This window comes from Scomber japonicus, chromosome 19 (assembly GCF_027409825.1).
Source record: "Scomber japonicus isolate fScoJap1 chromosome 19, fScoJap1.pri, whole genome shotgun sequence".
NCBI lineage: Eukaryota > Metazoa > Chordata > Actinopteri > Scombriformes > Scombridae > Scomber > Scomber japonicus.
This window is the reverse complement of record NC_070596.1, coordinates 25,314,060-25,336,308: the sequence shown is the minus strand read 5'-3', so window position 1 is coordinate 25,336,308 and position 22,249 is coordinate 25,314,060. Positions and strand designations below refer to the sequence as shown.

Here is a 22,249-nt window from a genome sequence, read left to right as displayed (position 1 = left end):
CCACCTAAAGGAGCTTTACTTTCACAGCCGTCAATCATTATTTATTATTTAGAACATGAGAATAAAAACAGATAAAGATTAAAAATGAAAACAAAACAAGACTAACAGTGTTAAAAAAGGAGCCGGAAGAAGTATATACTTATAAATCCCTACTCTCTCCTGTTGTCACTACTCTTCTATTAACTCATGTAAAATTTATAAACAACTATCCCAAATTTATTTACAACCAAAATATTCACTTGGTTTCATAAAAAATATGACATCATACCCCCTTTTCATATCAGCAGATAGAAAAATGAGCACATGGACAAACATCAGCATGATAAGAACGACTTAAAATGACAGAAATCATCTTTGAGTGAAATGTATTTGAGGTGAACTTTGATTTTTTTTATTTTGGGTTCATGTCCCATCTGCTAACATGGAGGGGGCGGGACTTATGAGCTATACTGCAGCCAGCCACCAGGGGGCGATGGAGCTATTTGGCTTCACTTTTGGGGAGGTGTCATATTGTTTATTTATATAGAGTCAGTGTGTGAAACCATTTTCAACTTCCTCCTCCTCTACATTTTTAGCCTTTTTGAGAAAGCTTACTCATTTTTTTTTTTTTTGCATCTGCTTCTTTCTCTTCCTTCTCTTTTAGTTTTTTTCTTCTTCTTTTCTTTTTTGACTCTTGGTCTCCATAAATGGCGCTCTCCATCTTCTGCTCATTGATCACACAGCCGTCAAATTAACCTTCCTGTCGTCCTCCCGCGTCAAATTAACCCGTCTGTTTTGACTGTTCCTTCTTTCCTTCCTTCCTTCCTTCCTTCCATCTGTCCTTCCTCTCTCCTTCTCTTTTTCTTTTCTTCTTCTCTTTTTCCTCCCTCCCTCCTACCTTCTTTCCTTCCTTACTTCTTTCCTCCCTTCCTTCTTTCTCTGTCCTTCTTTCCTTCTTTCCTCCCTCCCTCCTACCTTCTTTCCTTACTTACCTCTTTCCTCCATCCTTCCTTCCACCCTTCGTTATTTCCTTTCCTCCCTTCCTTGCTTCCTCATCCCCCTTTCTTCCTTCTGTCGTTCCTTCCTCTCTCTCTCCTTCCTTCCTTCCTCCCTGCCTTCTTTCCTTTACTCCCTTCGTTCCCTCTTTCATTTATTCCCTTCCTTCCTTCCTTCTTTCCTTTACTCCCTTCCTTCCCTCCTTCCTCCCTCCCTCCCTCCTTTCCGTCCTTCTTCCTCCCTTCCTTCCTTGACTCGAACACAACAGGAGGGTTAACAAATAAAATAGTCGATCATGAGACTTAATTGATCGAATTGATTGAATTGAAGCTGCCGTCAGGTGGAAACCTTGTAACTCCATACTTTTAATTGTTAATTTAATTAATTTAATTTATCACACAGAAAAGAGAAAAGAAAAAAAAGAATAATAGACGCAGAATTTTTCGAGATTAGGAAAAGAGAACAATAATGAACAAAAGAGAAATGTGCAGAAGGAGCTAATAAAACTTATAAGGGCTCGTTGGATGGTCCTCTTATCGTAACTAGGCATGGGATGATAACCGTGTTCAAGGTATACCGCGATTTGAAAAAGCCACGATAACCGAAACCGCCAAATTTACTGTCATACCGTTCCTAAGGTATGAGCTGTTTTTGGTCTGGTCAGAGACAGGAAGTGGAAAGGTCAGAAATCCCTCAGGTGGTGCAGCTGCAGCGTAGAGTATCACGACCCCTCACACTGTCATTACAGTGTATATTCAGGTTCAATTAACATGTCTGTCTTTATTTTTCTACCTTTTGGGAACATTTTAGAGCCATACCATGAAACTGTGATATTTTTACTTATGGTTATCATACCGCCAGATTCTCATACCGGCCCATGCCTAATCGTAACACATACAATATAAAAACTTAAAGAGTAAAGAAATAAAGACAAATACACACAAAAGCTCAACAAAAACATTAAAAAAACTAAGGTGACTATTTACCGAGAGCGATTATGATGCTGCTTTACTTAATTGATCCAGAAAGAAGAGTTTGATGCGTGGAGTATGATTTGAGAGTTTGGTTCATTTCCTAAATGATCTTGGAGCCTGGTGGAATTTATAATATAATCTGGTGAAGCTATTTAAAAACTTAGAAAAAGCTTTCCTGGGAAAAGTGGGGTGGAGATGCTATTTTGGACAGCGATCATATAATCATCAACATCGGGTCGAGCCTTGTTTCGTATATTTCTGTGGAGCCTTAAAAAAAAAAAGAAGAAGAAGAAGAAGTGCACTTATTTCTTTCCTCTCATCATTGAGGGCTTCTTTCTGCTTAAAGGCCCCCGGACACTTTTCCCCAAATTGCCTGAAATAGTAGATGGATAGATAGTTTTGACTCTTCCTTCCTTCCTTCCTTCCTTCCTTCCTTCCTTCCTTCCTTTCTTCCTTCCTTCCTTCTTCTTTCTTTAATTTTTCCTTCCTTCTTCCCCTGCTCCCCTTTTTCTTTGCTCCCTCCTACTTCCATCCTTCCTTGCTTCCTTCCTTCCTTCCATCCTTCCTTCCTTCCTTCTTTCCTTCCTTCCTTCCTTCCTTCCTTCCTTCCCTCCCTCCTTACTCCTTTCTTTCCTTCCGTCCTCCCTCCTTACTCCTTTCCTTCCTTCTCTCCTACATTCATTCCTCTTTCTTTCCTTCCTTCCTTCCTTCCTCTCTCCTCCTTTCTTTAATTTTTCCTTCCTTCTTCCCCTGCTCCCCTCTTTCTTTGCTCCCTCCTCCTTCCATCCTTCCTTCCTTCCTCCTTTCCTTCCTTCCTTCCTTCCCTCCCTCCTTACTCCTTTCTTTCCTTCCTTCTTTCCTTCCGTCCCCCCTCCTTACTCCTTTCCTTCCTCCTCTCCTACATTCCCTTCTCCTTTCGTCCTTACTCCTTTCCTTCCTTCCTTCCTTCCTTCCTCCTAACTCCTTTCCTTCCTTCCTTCCTCCCTTCCTTCTCTCCTTCCTTCCTTCCTCCTGTCCTTCCTTCTGTCCTTCCTTGACCTGAGGACAAATTTTAGTTTTTTAAACTGAGCTCTTACTATTCATTTATTGTTTTTATTTATTATTATATTGTGTGTGATTATATTGTATTTTAATATCTGTACAGCACTTTGGTTCAACTGAGGTTGTTTTTAAATGTGCTTTATAAATAAACTTGACTTGACTTGACTTGACTTGACAACAGGAGGGTTAATATCTTTAATATTTCCCCTACTTTATAAATTTGACAACCTTAAATTCCCACCTTGTTAAATCTCCACTGTAGAAACTGTAACTGTAGATTTTGTTTTTTTTTCTTCTTCTTTTTTTTCTTAATGTGAGGTGTTTTAGCTCGTGGGCATTGTGTAAGTAGCCTCATTAACAGAGGTATTTTATCCCCCAAAAAATCTCACATATTTTCTGGAGCTAGTCATTACTCTGCCCAGTTAGCTCAAAGTGAAGGAATGTTACTATTCGAATGATTAGCGCCGAGTCAAGCCGACGTTTTCTCTCCTTTTTTATTTCAGAGACAAAAGCTCGATGAGGCCGAAGAGGAGAACAGGAAGACGATGAAGACCATGCAAGGTAAATATAACACATGCATCTCAGCTCTTAAGTCTCTGCTTCTCTGTGTCAAGGATGAGAGAGTCATAATTGATGTTTTTTTTTTTCTCCTCTCAGAACTGGATCAGAACGTGGAGCAGTCGAAGAAAGAGCATCAAACCCTGAAAGAGGAGAGTCAGAGGAGAGAGACGGAGCTCAACGCAAAGTTAACACAGGTAGGATCACTTAACCTTCCTCTCGTCCTCCCGGGTCAAATTGACCCCGTCCGTTTTGACTGTTCCTTCCTTCCTTCCTTCCTTCCTTCCTTCCTTCCTTCCTTCCTCCCTCCTTTCCTTCTTTCTTCCTTCTTCCCTTCCTCCTTCTTTCCTTCTTCCCTTCCTCCTTCTTTCCTCCCTCTTTCCTTCTTTCATCCGTCCCTCCTTTCCTTCCTTCTTTCTTCCTTCCTCCCTCCCTCCTTTCCTTCCTTCTTCCTTCTTCCCTTCCTCCTTCTTTCCTCCCTCCTTTCCTTCCTTCTTCCTTCCTCCCTCCCTCCTTTCCTTCCTTCTTCCTTCTTCCCTTCCTCCTTCTTTCATCCCTCCTTTCTTTCCTCCCTACTTCCTTTCTTCCTCCTTTCCTTCCTCCCTCCTGTCGTTCTTCCTTCTTTCCTTCCTCCCTCCTTTCCTTCCTCCCTCCCTCCTTCCTTCCTCCCTCCCTCCTTTCCTTCTTTCCTCCCTCCTTTCCTCCCTCCCTCCTTTCCTTCCTTCCTTCTTCCTCCCTCCCTTCCTTCCTTGACTCAAGGACAACAGGAGGGATAAATAAAAAAGTGAACTGCTCTCATCTGGAAGCATCTTAGAGTCTTTTCCCTGCATGAGATTAATGAAATCAAAGTGTCATTTACCAACTAATTAAACAGTTTAAATGTTTCTTTGTGAAAAAAAAAAAAAAAAAAAAAAAAAGCAGATGTTGGTGTTTGTTTTCTGGAGTGAGGACATAAAATAAAGAAGAAGAGTAGTCAGCTGTGTTTTTTTTACTGTTGTGTCTCCAGCAGTGTAGAGGAGCGTCTGTGTTGCTCCATCTTCTCTGTCGGAGCTTCAGAAATGAAACAGAAATAGACTCGAGTTATTTTCTTCGCCCCGCTAGAGTCAGATAAAGTTTTGCAAAGTGCTGCAGCGGTGTTTGGAGCTCTGGGTAAGTTCACTCATATGAACAATAAAAGAGGTTTTCCTTGCTGTAATCCTTCCCTTCTGTTCATACTGAATATTAAAATATAATCTTCTAGTGTGTTTTTAGTGAAAGTGATGAAAAAACAAGAAGAGTTACAGACTTTAAGTTTCCCTGTTGAGCTGAGGTGGAAGTGCAGCAGCAAAAAGCGGGAATTTGGTATTAAAAAGACTTTAACTTTGTAAGATATCGATTTGATTTGACAATATTACATTTTTGCACATGTTTGATATGATGATTATAAATTCTGATTCATTATAAAAGATTAAACCTGTAGTTCCCAAACATTTTCTTACTTCATAATGTGTGAGATAAAACTTCTCAAAAAGCAAACATCAGACCAAAGAATATACATTTGTGTATCAGAACTTCTTTCTTCTCCCATTAATCATCTCAGCAGCCCTCACATTTATCTGCTGACCCTTTGGAGGGGCCCCACCCCTAGGTTGGGAACCACTGGACTAAACTAGCTAACTGTATATAAAGTAGTATAAACTAGCTAACTGTATATAAAGTAGTATAAACTAGCTAACTGTATATAAAGTAGTATAAACTAGCTAACTGTATATAAAGTAGTATAAACTAGCTAACTGTATAAAGTAGTATAAACTAGCTAACTGTATATAAAGTAGTATAAACTAGCTAACTGTATATAAAGTAGTGTAAACTAGCTAACTGTATATAAAGTAGTGTAAACTAGCTAACTGTATATAAAGTAGTATAAACTAGCTAACTGTATATAAAGTAGTGTAAACTAGCTAACTGTATATAAAGTAGTGTAAACTAGCTAACTGTATATAAAGTAGTGTAAACTAGCTAACTGTATATAAAGTAATGTAAACTAGCTAACTGTATATAAAGTAGTGTAAACTAGCTAACTGTATATAAAGTAGTGTAAACTAGCTAACTGTATATAAAGTAGTATAAACTAGCTAACCGTATATAAAGTAGTGTAAACTAGCTAACCGTATATAAAGTAGTATAAACTAGCTAACTGTATATAAAGTAGTATAAACTAGCTAACTGTATGTAAAGTAGTATAAACTAGCTAACTGTATATAAAGTAGTATAAACTAACTCCACCTCCAGCAGCTACAACAGTAACATGCTGCTCTAACACTGATGCTTCACTATTAATAATCTAATGATGTCATATATAATAATATATCACTACTTTTACTGTAATACTGCATACTACATCACTCATAATACTGCAGTACTTTTACTGTAATACTGCATACTACATCACTCATAATACTGCAGTACTTTTACTGTAATACTTTAACTACATTTTACATTTTAAGTACATGTTACTGATGTATTTCTTTGCTTTTATTCCAAATACAGGACTTTTACTTGTATTTGTGGATATTTACATTGTTTTATTGTTACATTACTTCAGTATTTCTTCACTTCTGCACATCTACAACCAAACAGACGACAGCAGCGTTAACTCACATGTCATCACCTTCCTGTAAACAGGCTCCATACTGTTTTCCTCCCACTATAATGAAGCCATAGAGCTGATGTTTCTCAGTCTTGTGCCTCGGTTTGCAGCTAACAGTCTAATATAACACCAGATGCGGATGATAAATCGCTGTGTTGGCATTTGCTGATTCTCAATAAGATAGCTCAAATCTGCTTCTGACTGTCAACACTTTCCAACAAAATGATTAGTGGTATTCTAGAAAAGGAAATAGGGGGAAAAAATAGTTATCTAAAATGTTTAAAATGTCATAACTAAATAATGTGGCCTTTAAATCGCCTTTCCTTTTTATAAACCTGCCTTTATTTTTAATCTTTTTTTTTTCCCCTAGTGTGCTTTCATTCATTCTTACAGAAGCTCTCCCAGTGCAGCTGTGCCTTCAGGCTGATGTGATGTTGTTAAAACATTACTAACACACACATGCACACACAATGCTCGCTCCCGCAGGGGTTCAATACGTCTATTCAGAGAGAGCTCGTCTCCTTTATTTTCATTCAAGCTTAACAGTTTTGAAATAGTCGATCTTCTGTTGCTGCTGGTCACTATCAGAGAGCACTACATTTAAAAAAAAAAAAAAAAAGAGTTGGTAGTAGTAGTAATAGAAGAAGAGTAATATAAAGAACATATGGAAAAATAGAGTTATGTGGTGTGTTTAAAGGTTTAAAGCAACATTATAACCTTGATTTATTGGCATTTTATGGTTAATTATAGAGTTTATAGTAGTGAAATGACAGGAAACAGTACGCCTGGGTATACTGCTTAATAATTACCTCGTAAAACTTTAATACTTTTACATATCAACCTGAAATTTAGCACATAAGTGGATAAGAAGTGTGGGAATCAGGAAATATAAAGATGAGAATTTAATAGTTTTATAGCTCTAGTAGAAGTTTATTATATTTCACTAAGTTCACTGTAAAAGAATATTAAAATGTAAGTGCGTGGAAAGAGAATAGTGAATTTAATGTCCTGTAATTTTATGGAGAGTTATAAATTCAGTAATTTATGCTTTTATATTTAACAATGTAAGGGTCCTCTTTATTATAAGCTATTAACCATAGTTCTGCAAAGCTTATATGAGAAGTTATTAAGCGTTATATAGAAGTGTGTAAAATCAGATGGTGAATGGCTGCAGCAGAAAGGGCCAGCGGTGAGTTCAATGGCATAAATAATAATCTGTAAACAAGATGTATTAGTGTTGTTAACCCTCCTGTCGTCCTCCCAGGTCAAATTGACCCCATCTCTCTTTTGACTGTTCCTTCTTTCTTCCCTCTTTCTTTAATTTTTCCTTCCTTCTTCCCCTCCATCCTTCTTTCTTTACTCCCTCCTCCTTCCATAAATAGAACAATTCACACATTTCCCATATAAACACACACACATACAGAACTGTGCAGAAGTTTAAGGTAATAAAAGTAAAGTGAGGATGTAGTTAAATTAATAAAAAGTCGAGTAAACAGCAGAACCTTAAATGATATCAGTATTTGTCTTGTTGACTCAGATACTTCTTTATGACTCTGAATGGATGTTTACAGTCATTGTCAGGCTGCAGGATCAATCTGGGACCAATTAGACGACTCTCTAATGACATGAACTGTTGCGCATTACACTTCATTATTTGAGAGCTTTTAAAAACTAGGATGTGTTACAGTAGTAGAGAGAAAAACTAAGTGACACAGTTTCTAAATGTATCTTTGGCCTTTTCTGTACTTCAGTTTCTTGTCATTTATCAGCTGACACAGAAATATCCAAAATATCTACAATGAGCTGATGAGCTGCACCGAGAGGAGAAACGTCAGCCGGCCTGATTTATCTATCGGGCTTTATTTTGTTTGCAGTGAATAGAAGATGTAGTTACCTTTTTAAATACTGCTTATTAGAATTATTTTATTTATTTAACATTTATTTATTTTTAAGACTTTTTAGTGGATAATTACAAGTATAATATAACACATTAAAAATTATATTATCTTTGTCCTCTTTATGTTAAGTGTGTAATAACATGTAGGATGTTTAAAATTAGTTACTCTTCACTTATACACGACAGCACAACCTGTATCTATAGCAACCATAGAACAACCTGCATCTATAGCAACCATAGAACAATCTGTATCTATAGCGACCATAGAACAACTTGCATCCATAGCGACCATAGAACAACTTGCATCTATAGCAACCATAGAACAACTTGCATCTATAGCGACCATAAAATTACCTGCATCTATAGCAACCATAGAACAACTTGCATCTATAGCAACCATAGAACAACCTGTATCTATAGCAACCATAGAACAGCCTGCATCTATAGCAACCATAGAACAACCTGTATCTATAGCAACCATAGAACAACCTGTATCTATAGCAACCATACAACAACCTGTATCTATAGCAACCATACAACAACCTGTATCTATAGCAACCATACAACAACCTGCATCTATAGCAACCATAGAACAACCTGTATCTATAGCAACCATAGAACAACCTGTATCTATAGCAACCATAACACAATCTAATAGTCTGTCTGTGCATTCCTCATACAAGTGGTAAAGATTGACCCAAAAAAGTTAAATGGGTTCAATAGATTTAGTTTTTGACCAGATGACAGTTGAGCAGACCTATAATGCAAATCAAATAATGATAAATATTGTCGAGCTTTTCTTTTTTCTTTTTTTGCAAGCCAATCTATAAACTGTATCCTACATAATCAAAACAATTGGTCATTCATAATAATTAATCCTTTTAGCTTGCCTATTAACTCTTATGTGTGTGTGTCCTGTGTGTGTGTGCTGTTTAAGTGTGTTTTTTTTGAAGCTACACGAACGCTGCTGCTCTGCTCATTTAGTATTTATGCTCTTATATTTCCAGCCGACTGTTTTTTGCACATGTCGTCTAAGTGGAGCGGTAAACAAGAACAGAGAGAGAGAGAACAGCAGTGAAAGCACGGAGTCCACTCTTTTTAACTGCTTTTATATTTCTAAAAAAAGAAAAAAAAGAAAAAGACTTAGGGGGGAATTGAACAGTTTGCAGTTATAAGCGAACGTTTTGTCCTCTTTTCCCCCTAAAGCCAGCGCTCTCATACTTTCACTCTCGCTTCATTGAACTCATTATAAATGGATGTAAAAATGAAACAGCTGAAGAGTCATGAGGATGAGTCAGTAAAGAGCTGCCTTTGCTTTTTTTTTTCTTTTTTTTTTTTAGCCAAGATTTAAAATAATGACCTCTTATATCTTTTCGGTCTATTTATGGAATACTGTTTCTTGTTTTAGTGTTACTGTTTTCCTTTCTGGTTTGGGTCTTACACTATTCACATTAAATATCCGATTTAAAGCTGCTCTAATCAATAGTTTTATATTAATAATGGGTGAAATACGTATGTAGGATGTAAAAGTAGTTGCTCTTAGTGACAAATCTGCAAACTTATGACTTGATTTTGCAGTTTTAGTAAGTTTCAGCTCGTTGTTTAGCTGTCCGGCTGCAACTTTACTGCTTTGGTTCACTCTCAGCGCTCTCATAGCGTCGTTTTTAGAGGAAGCTGGTGAACATAGTGGAGCTTTTAGCAGCTAAAGAGCCAGATATTTAGCTCAGGAGTTTAGCTCCTTCCTTCCTCCCTCCCGTCCTTCCTTCCTTCCTCCCTCCCTCCCTCCCCTCCTTCCTTCCTTCCTTCCTTTCCTTCCTTCCTTCCTTCCTTCCTTCCCTCCTCCCTCCCTCCCTCCCTCCCTCCCTCCCTCTCCCTTCCTCCCTTCCTTCCTTCCTTCCTTCTTCCTTGCTCCCTTCCTCCCTCCCTCCCTCCCTCCCTCCTACCTTCCTTCCTTCCTTCTTCCTCCCTCCCTCCCTCCCTTCTTCCTTCCTTCCTTCCTTCCTTCCTTCCTTCCTCCCTCCCATCCTTCCTTCTCCCTTCCTCCCTTCCTTCCTTCCTTCCTTCTTCCTTCCTCCCTTCCTTCCTCCCTCCCTCCCATCCTTCCTTCCTTGACTCGAGGACAACAGTAGGGTTAATGATGATATATCTTGTTTCTGCTGCCCCCTAGTGGCCAAAAAAATTATATAATACAGGTTTTAAATGACTGCTACATACATTTTTACCGCTTTTACACTGAAATAATAATTAAATTGTGTAGAATTGGCCGTTAAAAGATGATTCAGGAGCCAGATGTCATGTTTATTTGCGGCTAAACTAGAACTGACACACTGGATGAGACCGGTCTTAGTAGATCAGTGGTTCCCAGCTGGTTTATCCCCAGTTCATCCCCCTAAGACTTCAGCTCACTGTCCAAACATTAACCACATTAACCCCCCCACTCATCCATCCATTCTGCCTGTCGGTGGATTCAAACCCCTACAACTTCCTGTCGTGAGGAGAGTAAAATAAATATGACTTTAAATGTACAATTTAGGCTTAAAGATAAATGAAATAAGACGTATTGCAGAAGGAGAAGAACGGTATTCTGACATTTAGGATTTCTTTCCTTCCGTCTGTCCTTCCTCTCTCTTTCCTCCCTTCCTTCTTTCCTTCCTCCATCCCCCTTTCTTCCTTCCTCCTGTCCTTCCTTCCTCCCTCCTTCCTTCCTTCCTTCCTTCTGTCCTCCCTCCCTCCTTTCCTTCCCTCCTTCTTTCCTCCCTTCCTCTTTTCCTTTCTCCGTCCTTCCCTCCTTCCTTATTTCCTCCCTCCCTCCTACCCTCCTTCTTTCCTCAATCCTTCCTTCCTTTCCTTCCTCCCTTCCTTCTTTTCTTTCCTCCTTTCCTTCCTCCTTCCTTCCTCCCTCCCTCCTACATTCCTTCCTTCCTTTCCTTCCTTCCTTCCTTTTCATCCTCCCGTCCTCCCTCCCTCCTTCTCTCTTTCTTTCCTACCCCCTACCTTCCTTCTTTCCTCAGTCCTTCTTTCCGTCCTTCCTTCCTTCCTTCCTTTTTTCCTTTCTCCCTCCCTCCCTCCTTCCTTCTTTCCTCCCTTCCTCCCTCCCTCCCTTCCTTCCCTCCTTCCTTCCTTCCTTCCTCCCTCCTTTCCTTCCTTTCCTCCCTTCCATCCTCCCTCCCATCCTTCCTTCCTTGACTCGAGGACAACAGTAAACGTTAAACAGGCTAATGAAGTTGTTTTCAGGCTGGATGTTAAGTTCGGTGTTCAAACAAACACTGGGGGTTTGTTTTAGGGTTTTTTTTTTGTGTGTGTGACAATGTTGACCTAAATGCTCGTGACCTACTCACAATAAACCGCCGTATTGCTGCAGTTAGACAACACACTGAAATATGATGAAACTCCAGAGAGGGGGTTTTTTTTTTATTTGTGACAGCAAAAGAACAAAAAAGCCTGAAGACACGAGACAAAACACACAAAACACACAAAACACACAAGACCAAAGAGCAACACATGAATTATTACTCATGCTTTGTTTTAGAAAAGGAAGGAAAGAAGGGAGGATGGAAGGAGGGAGGGAGAAAGGAAAAGAGGTAGGGAGGAAGGAAGGTAAGAAGGAGAGAGGAAAGAAGGGAGGAAGGGAGGGAGGAAGGAAAGAAAGAAAGAGGGAAGGAAAGAGAGAGAGAAGGAGGGAGGGAAGAAGGAAGGAAGGGAGGGAGGAAGGAAGGAAGGAAAGGAGGGAGGAAAGAAAGGTGTAAGAAGGAAGGAAAGGAGGAAGAAGGAAAGAAAGGAGGAAGGAAGGAAGGAAGGAAGGAAGGAGGGGAGGAAGGAAGGAAGGAGGGGAGGAAGGAAGGAAAGAAGGGAGGATGGAGGGAGGGAGAAAGGAAAAGAGGTAGGGAGGAAGGAAGGTAAGAAGGACAGAGGAAAGAAGGTAGGAAGGGAGGAAGGAAGGAAAGAAAGAGGGAAGGAAAGAAAGAGAGAAGGAGGTCCTCCTTTCCTCCCTCCCTCCCTCCCTCCTTACTGCTTTCCTTCCTTCCTTCCTTCCTTCCTCCCTCCCTCCTTACTCCTTTCCTTCCTTCCTTCCTCCCTCCCTCCCTCCTTACTCCTTTCCTTCCTTCCTTCCTCCCTCCCTCCCTCCCTCCCTCCCTTCTTCCTCCTTTCCTTCCTTCCTTCCTTCCTCCCTCCCTCCTTACTCCTTTCCTTCCTTCCTTCCTCCCTCCCTCCCTCCTTACTCCTTTCCTTCCTTCCTTCCTCCCTCCCTCCCTCCCTCCCTCCCTCCCTCCCTTCTTCCTCCTTTCCTTCCTTCCTTCCTTCCTTCCTTGACCTGAGGACAAGAGGAGGGTTAAAGCTGAAAATGAATAATTTGGACAGCGTGTTTTGATAACTGAACAGCTGTTTTTGGTTCTCAGGAGGGAAAAAGCTGCATTTAATCATATTAGTGTACTCCAGTGTGTATAAATAGCAGACAACATGAAGCTAAAAGTTATTAATGTGTTTGGTCTGTTGATGTTTTTACAGAAAGCAGAAGAGTCGGAGAGGACGGCGCTGTCACTGGAGCAGCTGACCAATGAGAATAAAGCACTGGAGACACAGGTGAGCAGGAAGTTATGGTTACACACATTAAGCTACAGTTTAATACTTGTAACCTGTAAACCTACGAGCTAAATGTAGTTAGCAGTTATGTCTTTAATCCAGTCGAGGCTCTTTTGCACGTGTATTTTTTTGGTTTTCAAGGATCCTTATTGTCATTCCAGCCATGTAGATGTATAAAAGAGGACAAAATACAGTACTCAGGTCCTGCTAATCATAAAAATACAATTATTAAATAGAATAAAATAAAGAACATATTGTTTATTTTACCTCAGTGGAGTTAAATACATTTGCAATCAATTAAAACAAGGTCTGACATAAGGCCTTTTAACCAGGCGGGGAGTTCTGGTCCTCTGAAATGAAGCCAACATAGAAGTAACTTAGAACTGCATTCTATCAAAAGGCCACCAGGGGGCGACCGTCTCTATACAAGTCAATGGAGAATTCACCAACTTCTCACTTGATTTCTAACCTCAGTAAACGTTTTCAAAATGTGTTCATGGTCTCAATCGCTAGTTTAAAGCCTTCTTCAATGCAGTATGATGTTCATTTGGGACATTTTGGCCTCCCTGATTTTATATTTGACGATAAAGCAGGGTATGCATTAGGGCGTGGCTACATCCTGATTGACAGGTTGATTGACCAATGTCCTCGAGATCCAGCCCTCGCAACCATAGCAACCTCCCCGCTCCCCCTCATGCCCATATAAGTAGAATCCGTGTTTTTATTTTTCCCAACATGCACCTGAAATTTTCAAGATGGCGCTGCCTAGATTCAAAACTATTGGCTTCCGAGCAGCAGTCCGAAGAAAACCAATGGGTGACGTCGCGGATGTTACGTCCATTTCTTTTATAGTCTATGATTTAAACAAGCTATAGTGGAGGTAAAGAAACTATTTTTAAGGCCTTTTGCAGATTGTTCCGAGAGAAACATATAAACACAATAAGATATAATAAGTTAATAAATAAATAAGTCAAACAATGAAATGTTATGAACTGAGAGAGATTGAGGAATATAATAAAAAAAAGGTTAAAATCACAATAAAAGCAGAAGCAGTTGATCGCATGTCAGGATCAGTCACTCTAAACTCTTTAAATGAAGAGTTTTGCTTTTATCGCAGCTAATCCACAGCTTTGTGTACACATGCATGCTTGTAAGTGTGTGTGTGTGTGTGTGTGTGTGTGTGTGTGTGTGTGTGTGTGTGTGTGTGTGTGTGAGAGACTCTGTGTGTGAGAGACTCTGTGTGTGTGGGACTTGCACATGCTTGCACAGAAGTTTTTAGCATTTGTTGCCTGCAGGGTTTTTATTGCATATTCATATCACAGGATTCCCACGCTGAATGTCTGTGACGGTGCGAGTCCCCGCTGTCATCGCATTAAAAATCAGTCAACCGTGAAATACAGCGAGCCCTCTCTCTAACCCTAACTCTCTCTCTCTCTCTCTCTCTCTCTCTCTCTCTCTCTCTCTCTCTCTCTCTCTCTCTGATCCTCCCCGTCTCTCGCCACCATCTGTAACTGGATATTTTATCGTTTCATACTCCTCGTACTCCCGTGTCGTTCCTCTAACCGTAGTCCGGCTGCAGCTCTCTGGTGCCCTCTCGCTCACTCGCTTTACTTTCATCCTCTCGGTGACATCACTCTGTTTTCCTGCCTGCTCCAGATGGTCGGCGTGATGACAGAGAGAGAGAGAGAGAGAGAGGGAGAGAGAGAGAGAGAGAGAGAGAGGGAGAGAGAGAGAGAGAGAGGGAGAGAGAGAGAGGAGGAGTAGGAGATTAACGCGGGAGATACAGACTGAGCATAAAACTTGCTTTCTGTTATTCCAGAAAGCTTTTTAATGTGTGAGTTCAGCTTTCTGCAGCAGTAGCTTTTAGTCCTGATTTAAAGAGGAATTTCTTACATTTCTTTTACTTTTGGAAACATTGAGAGAATAAATTTCCTTTAAATCCTTTAACCAATTTAAGCCGGGAAAGCATCACCGCATTTCTACCATTAAAACCGGGAAAGCAGATACGTCATTCTGTAGTTTTTTCCACCTATTTCCGGTCTCTTGGCCGATGAAATGCATCAGAATATACACGTGGGAGTGTTGCAATGAGTTTGTTGAATTTTTTTTAAACTTTATTGAAGGTTTGGACAAATAAACTCAACTTCTCATGAAAGCCATGACAGGTATAAGCTCTCAAATACTTTTTGAATTTCATTTCTATCTGCTACAGAGCCTGAGAAATCAGTTATTTAGTAGGTGCTGACACTTCTGTTGAATTTCCAGAAGAACTTAGGCCTAAATGGGTTAACTTCTATCATGCAGTATCCATTAGTAGCATATAAACAGTTAATGAATGATTGATTGATGATTGATTGATAGCATATTTGTTATTATATTGTAAGTGAGTCAGATTTGATGACACACATGATGACAGCTGATGAGTAAGTCGGTGCTTGTTTGTGAGTTTTGATCATGAACATAATTGACTGTTAAGTTTTAACAAAAGAGCGAAGCATTTGTTATGTGTGACCTTTATTATCAGCCTCTGTTAACGTGACTCATGGCAGGTGCACAGTTTCAGTCAGGAGCCCAAAGTAACATGTTTATTCTTGTTGTAATGATTCCTCCTGTTCATACTGACTATTAGAAAATCCTTCATAATGCACTTACAATGGAAGTGATGGAGGACTAAATCCACAGTCCTCCTCCTGTTCAAAAAAAGTATTTAATAGTTGATCTGAAAGCTAATATGAAGCTTCAGCGTCCAAATTCACTGAAGTGCAACTATAACCATTAATATCCATCATAATGCATATATATAAGGAAACAGCATTTGAATCGCTGCCCACTATGCATGAAAAGGTTAAAAGAAAGAAAATCAAGGGTGCCTTCCTTCCTTTCCTTCCTCCCTTACTTCTTTCCTTAACTCCATTCCTTCCTCCCTCCTGTCCTTCCTTCTTCCTTCCTCCCTTCCTCTTTTCTTTTCTCCCTCTCTCCCTCCCTCCTACCTTCCTTCCTTCCTTCCTTCCTTCCTTCCTTCCTTCCTTCCTTCCTCTGTCCTTCTTTTCTTCCTACCTCCCTTCCTATTTTCCTTCCTCCCTCCCTTCCTTCCTTTCCTTCCTCCCTTACTTCTTTCCTTTCCTCCATTTCTTCCTCCCTCCTTTCCTTCCTTCTTCCTTCCTTCTTCCTCCCTTCCTCTTTCCATCCCTTCCTCTTTTCTTTTCTCCCTTCCTCCCTCCTACCTTTCTCCCTTCCTCCCTTACTTCTTTCCTTAACTCCATTCCTTCCTCCCTCCTGTCCTTCCTTCTTCCTTCCTCTCTTCCTTCCTTCTTCCTCCCTTCCTCTTTTCTTTTCTCCCTCCCTTCCTTCCTTAACTCGAGGACAACAAGAGGGTTAAAGTATTGTGACTTTGCCCTTTAAATATGAAACCAACAATGCAAGACGTGCACTGTGACTCCAGCCTGCTGCGTCTGGTATAAATAAATACATAATAATATGTAATAATGTGTTTGGGGCAGAATGAGTCACATGTATGAACTCCAGCTCACAGTATTTAACCCCTTACATACTGTTCAGGGTCACATTTGACCTATTTTTTTGACATTTGAGAGCTGTAAAAACACCTTATAAACATTTCTTTAGTGGACTTTTTCGTAAGTGACCCTTAATATACCAAAAAAAAGGTATCATATTTTCATTTTTGTTCAGTTGATACACATTTCTGTGATTGTGAATGCCTTTTTTTCATAGATAAACTCAGTGTATTTGCTCTCTGACAGCTTCATTAAGGAATAATCAAACATTTATTAATAACTAATGGGGGATTTATGAATGTGAATTGGTGTAAAGACTAATTATGAGTCAGAATATGAACAATATGTAAAGGGTTAATGGTTATTCATCTTATTTTAAATGCACATGCAAAGAAAGAAAAGCAGAAATGTTTGAATTAATGTTTTTATAACTACAGAGAGAGAGCGAGGAAGAGAGACAGAGAGAGAGAGAGAGAGAGACACACACACACACACACACACACACACAGAGAGAGAGAAAGACACACACACACACACACACACACACACACACAGAGAGAGACACACACACACACACACACACACAGAGAGAGAGAGAGAGAGAGAGACACACACACAGAGAGAGAGAGCAGCAGTTTGTTCTCTGTGGAGGAAAAACCTTCATTCACAGTAGCGACACTCTGACATCTGCTTCTCGTCTCCGCTCGGCCGTGTTACTGTAAGTCGTGATGTAATCCTGCACATGTCAGAGCGAGCTGTGTGTGTGTGTGTGTGTGTGTGTGTGTGTGTGTGTGTGTGTGAGAGAGAGTGTGTGATGACGCCTGGCTGGACAGAACATCGCTTCAATTAACAGACGGCTGACTAGAGATCGGCCTTTTCAACATCTGAAGCTGAAAAGATCAAAACCATCGATCAGTTGATGAGTCAGCGATTATTTTGATAGTTAATTAACAGTTTAAATTATTTTTACTCTCAGATAGGCCCACTGATCATATTCTTATTTTAATATAAGAAATATCATGATTTTATTAAATGTGAGTATTAAAAAAAGTTGAGAGGGGGGGGATAGAGAGAGAGAGAGAGAGAGAGAGAGAGAGGGGGGGGGGTGGGGGGGATAGAGAGAGAGAGCAAGAGAGGAGGAGAGGAAGGAGGGAGGAGAGGAGAGGAGGAGAGAGGGAGCGAGAGAAAGAGAGAGAGAGAGAGGGAGAGCGAGAGAGAGAGAGAGAGAGAGAGGAGGAGAGAGGGAGCGAGAGAAAGAGAGAGAGGGAGAGCGAGAGAGAGAGAGAGAGAGGAAGGGAGAGAGAGAGAGAGAAAGAAAGAAAGAGAGAGAGAGAGAGAGAGAGAGAGAGAGAAGAGAGAGAGAGAGAGAGAGAGAGGAAGGGAGAGAGAGAGAGAGATGCGCTCCTGTGGGGTATTTGATGCTTTTATTATGCAGTGACATTTGCAGGATGATAGGAAGCAAGGGAAGAGAGAGAGAGAGAGAGAGACGGGCCAGTAAGCTAATAGAGAATGCTGAAATATTTCCAATTCATATTATTCTGGATCACTGTATGAAAAGTGGTCAGAAGTTAAAAGACGTGTTTAACTTCTCTTTATAAAATGTAAAAATATGTCAAATTTGATCTTAAACAGTTTCTAATAGTGAAGCAAAAAAAAGACCCAAATTCTGACTCCAGCTTCTCAGATGTGAATATTTTCTTTTCTTTTTTCTTGTCTTTTATGACAGTCAACTGATAAGCATCTTTTTTATTTATTTACCATTTTTCAACAACATAACAGCTTTGTAATACAGTCAATAGGAAATACCACAACACAGATGACTGCATGTTGTTCATCCATCATATCTTCCCACTGAGCCATACATGAATAGTGCTAATGTAAAATTATATCATATAAGCAAATGACTAGGAAACTAAACAAAATGACATAAACAAACAAGCAGTAATTAATAAAAATACACATTTAATACCTAAAATACATGGTAAGGTAGATCAGAGCCCTCTATGTCGTGATTTGAGTTCAATTATAGGAGAGCTCACAGTGTTTAGTGTTTCCATATAAGTCAGAAATGGCTCAAATAATATTATAAAATGTATTAAGAGAGCCACCCAGCATACATCTTATTTTATTTTTATTTTTTTAATAGATTGTATTGATTTTTTTTTATCAAAACAAAACATAAACAACATACAAGTGCTCTCTGTATCACAAACATGTCACAACAGGAAGGAAAATAGACCACCATCCAAACCAAAATGACTTCAGGTAGTTCATGACTATCCTCACCCCAAAAAGTGAAAAAGGCAGCAGAAGAAAAAAAAGAAGAGGAGTCCCACTACCACCCCCAACATATATCTTATTTGATATAAGTCCACTAACACACTCAACACTGTTAGTAAGCTGATGGATTCATTGAGAAAACAACTGATGGATTCATTGATAATGAAAAAATATATAGAAACTATATTTGGAATTAACAATCAGCCAGAAGACACAGTTTGAATATTAACCCTTGGTAGGTCTGCTAGAAGTCACTTTGTGTCATGATATCTGCTCAAAAACTAAATCTATTAAACCCATTTCACTTTTTGGGTCAATCTTTACCACTTGTATGAAGTATGTAATGCACAGACAGACCATCAGAGTGTTCTATGGTTGCTATAGATACAGGTTGGGTTCTATGGTTGCTATAGATACGGGTTGTGTTCTATGGTTGCTATAGATACAGGTGTGGTTTAGTGTATAAATGAAGAATAACACAAGTCACTGCTGACATAAGAGGCATTTTTGAAGTTGAGTTTCATATGTTTTCATCTTGAACATGACCAGAATGAGTCTCTGACATGTTTTAATAAAAGTTTAGAACAAGTGAGGTCTGTAGACGTCTGTAAAACATCACATTTAGGGTCAATGAGAGAAAAAAAATCCATGTTTTATGTTGCCATGGCCTTGTTCTTAATAGTTTTTCCACTACTTTCTGACCTTTCACCAAACGACTAATTGATTTATTACATTATTGACATATTAATCAATAATATAAAAACATATAACTTCTATATATAGCTGTTTTTTTATTTTTTATTATCAGTATAACATTAAAAAAGCAGTTGTCATTGATGTCAAACATTGTGAATGAAAAGCTGTTAGAGGAGCGTTGGGAGAGAGCCGGGAAGCAGGATTTGTGAGGAGGGAGGAGCTGAATCTGACTTACATAATACAAGTGCTCTGCTTCTTTAACCCGACTATGAGAGAGAGAGAGAGAGAGAGAGGGAGAGAGAGAGAGAGACAGACAGAGAGAGAGGAAGAGAGAGCGAGGGAAGCTGCTCAGGCGACACGCTCCCCATTTCCCTCTCGCTGCTTGTGCACAGCGGGGGATCAGAGAGCGAGCGGGACAGAGCGAGAGAGAGAGAGAGAGAGAGCTGATGGTTTATTGATGCCCAGCTTGTATTGGGTCTGTGTGCATGTTATAGATAGAGGGAGCAGAGCTGGCAACAGAGACAGAAACAGAAACAGCTACAACACTGCTCTGGTTTAGCAGCAGGTTAGTTTATATATCCGACAGACAGTCAGTCAGCTGTGTGGAGGTATGGACATAGCTGCTCTGCATCAGGGTTACTCCAGCACCATCTACTCTCCTCACTACCAGGTAGGATCATCTCTGTTGTAGTGCAGCCAGTATAATAATAATAATAATAAAAAGCATTTAAAAAGTCTCAGTAGGCAGAAAGACTTTGATTATATTCTCTTAACGAGGCTTTTCTCTCTCTCTCATGCTCCACTTACTGTAGCTCTAATTAGCTGCTTCTCTCTGTGTTCATGTCAGATGTCATGTTTTAGGTTTGAGTCCTGCAGGAACTCGTGTGCTGGATGTTTTGCATGTATGCATGTGCACGTGTGTGTGTGTTATTATGTGTGTGTGTGTGTGTCTCAGAGGTGTAAATGGGTACTGACAACTCACATGCAGCAGAAATGGAGCAGTTAATAACACTTTTTTTAAATTTAAATGTGATTTCTGTTTTAAGTAATTCTTGTCGGTCCTATTTAATTAATTAATTATACATTATTGTTATTTTATAATCTGCTATGCATGTGTGTCTTGTATGTTATTGTGTGTGTGTGTGTGTGTGTGTGTGTGTGTGTGTGTGTGTGTGTGTGTGTGTGTGTGTGTGTGTGTGTGTGTGTGTCAGAGGTGCAAAAATGGAGCAAAAACACAGCTAATACTTAAAAATGTGTTAAAGTGCAAATAGTAACAGTCTTTTTTTATTCATATTTAACCTTCCTGTCGTCCTCCCAGGTCAAATTGACCCCGTCTGTTTTGACTGTTCCTTCCCTCCTTCCTTCCTTTCTTTCTTTCCTTCCTCTCTTCCTCTTTTCCTTCCTTCCGTCTGTCCGTCTGTCTGTCTTTCCTCCCTCCCTCCTTCTCTTTCATTCCTTCCCCCAACCTTCCTCCCTTCCTTCTTTCCTCTGTCCTTCTTCCTTTCCTTCCTCCCTTTCTTCTTTCCTTTCCTCCCTTCCTTCCTTCCTTCCTTATTTCCTCCTTCCTTCCTTTCCTTCCTTTCCTTCCTCCCTCCCTTCCTTCCTCCCTTCCTTCCTCCCTCCCTTCCTCCCTTCCTTCCTTGGTTCGAGGACAACAGGAGGGTTAAAGCCATTTTCAGCAGAAGCATTGATTTTTAAAGTCATTCTTCTCCGTCCTAATTAATTATTGATTATTGCTATTTTAAAAATCTGCTGATATCACGGTCACGCTGCTGCACGTGCGTGTGTGTGTTTTTTTTAAAGTAGTTTGAACTGTCAGAAGTGATTCCTGCACATTTCTTTTTCTTTTTCTTAAAACCTCATCTGAGTTGAATGAGAAGAGAAAGTTAGCCTGAGGTGACTGATGAGTCTCCTGGAGGGGAGGGAGGGGTTATTTTTAGTTTCACATTGTTTTAACCTCAAACTGCTGAGTGTGCTGAGTCATGACAGATATCAAGTGTTACCTGTAGTTTCACCATACGTACATATATAAACAAACAAAATAATAGAAAATAAAAACATAAATAATTATAAAATAAATAAATAAATACATAAATAATTATAAAAATAAATAAATAAAATTAAATAGAATTTAAAATAAAAACATAAATAATTATAAAATAAATAAATAAATACATAAATAATTATAAAAATAAATAAATAAAATTAAATAGAATTTAAAATAAATAAATAAATAATTATAAAATAAATAAATAAATAATTATAAAAATAAATAAATTAAATTAAATAGAATTTTAAATAAATACATAAATAATTATAAAAAAAAATAGAATTTAAAATTAATTAATTAATTAATAAAATATGTATATAAAATAAATAATTAAATACGAATATAATGAAATCATAGATATAACAAAATATTAAAGAATATCAGTGTGTGTCCTGATAAACTGTATTTTAAATGCCAGTATTCAGCAAATGAAATGATTAATGGTTTTATTATTTATTATTATTGATAATGATGATATTAATTAGTTGCAGCTCTAGTTTATTGTGTGTGGAACAGAAAACAAGCCATAAAATGTTTATATTGATGTGAGTTTCAATCAGTGTTTTCAGTTCACAGCCTTCAGAAAGCTTCCACCTCCGTTTCTCTACTGTACGTCACCACAGTTTAAATATTCTTTATCGATTAGTCTGCTGATTGTTCTCTCAATGAATCATTCGGCTTTTTATAACATCAAAAACAGTTTATAAAAAGCCTCTTACAGTTTCCTAGAGCCCAAAATGAGTCATCAGATATCATGTTTTGTCCAACCATCACTCTAAAAACCCCAAATATTCAGTTTACTACATCAAGACGAGAAAAAACTGCAGATTTCTGACCCTCTGTCGTCCTCCTGGGTCAAATTGACCCCGTCTGTTTTGACTGTTCCTTCCTTCCTTCCTTCCTTCCTTCCTTCCTTCCTTCCTTCCTTTCTTCCTTCTTTCTGTCCTTCCTTCCATCCTTCTTTCTTTCCTTCATCCTGTCCTTCCTTCCTTCCTTCCTTCCTTCCTACCTTCCTTCCTTCCTTCCTTCCTACCTTCCTTCCTTCCTTCCTTC

The 22,249-nt window shown here is 39.2% G+C and overlaps 1 protein-coding gene across 1 annotated transcript in view; it reads left to right on the top strand.

Annotated features, from left to right (window-relative positions):
- The window catches only part of clip1b (CAP-GLY domain containing linker protein 1b), a 54,139-nt gene that overhangs the window by 19,365 nt on the left and 12,525 nt on the right, over positions 1–22,249 (top strand). The window contains exons 12-14 of the mRNA XM_053340613.1: positions 3,494–3,551; positions 3,648–3,745; positions 12,581–12,655. Of these exons, the coding sequence (XP_053196588.1) occupies positions 3,494–3,551; positions 3,648–3,745; positions 12,581–12,655 (231 nt within the window). The remainder of the gene's footprint in view (positions 1–3,493; positions 3,552–3,647; positions 3,746–12,580; positions 12,656–22,249) is intronic.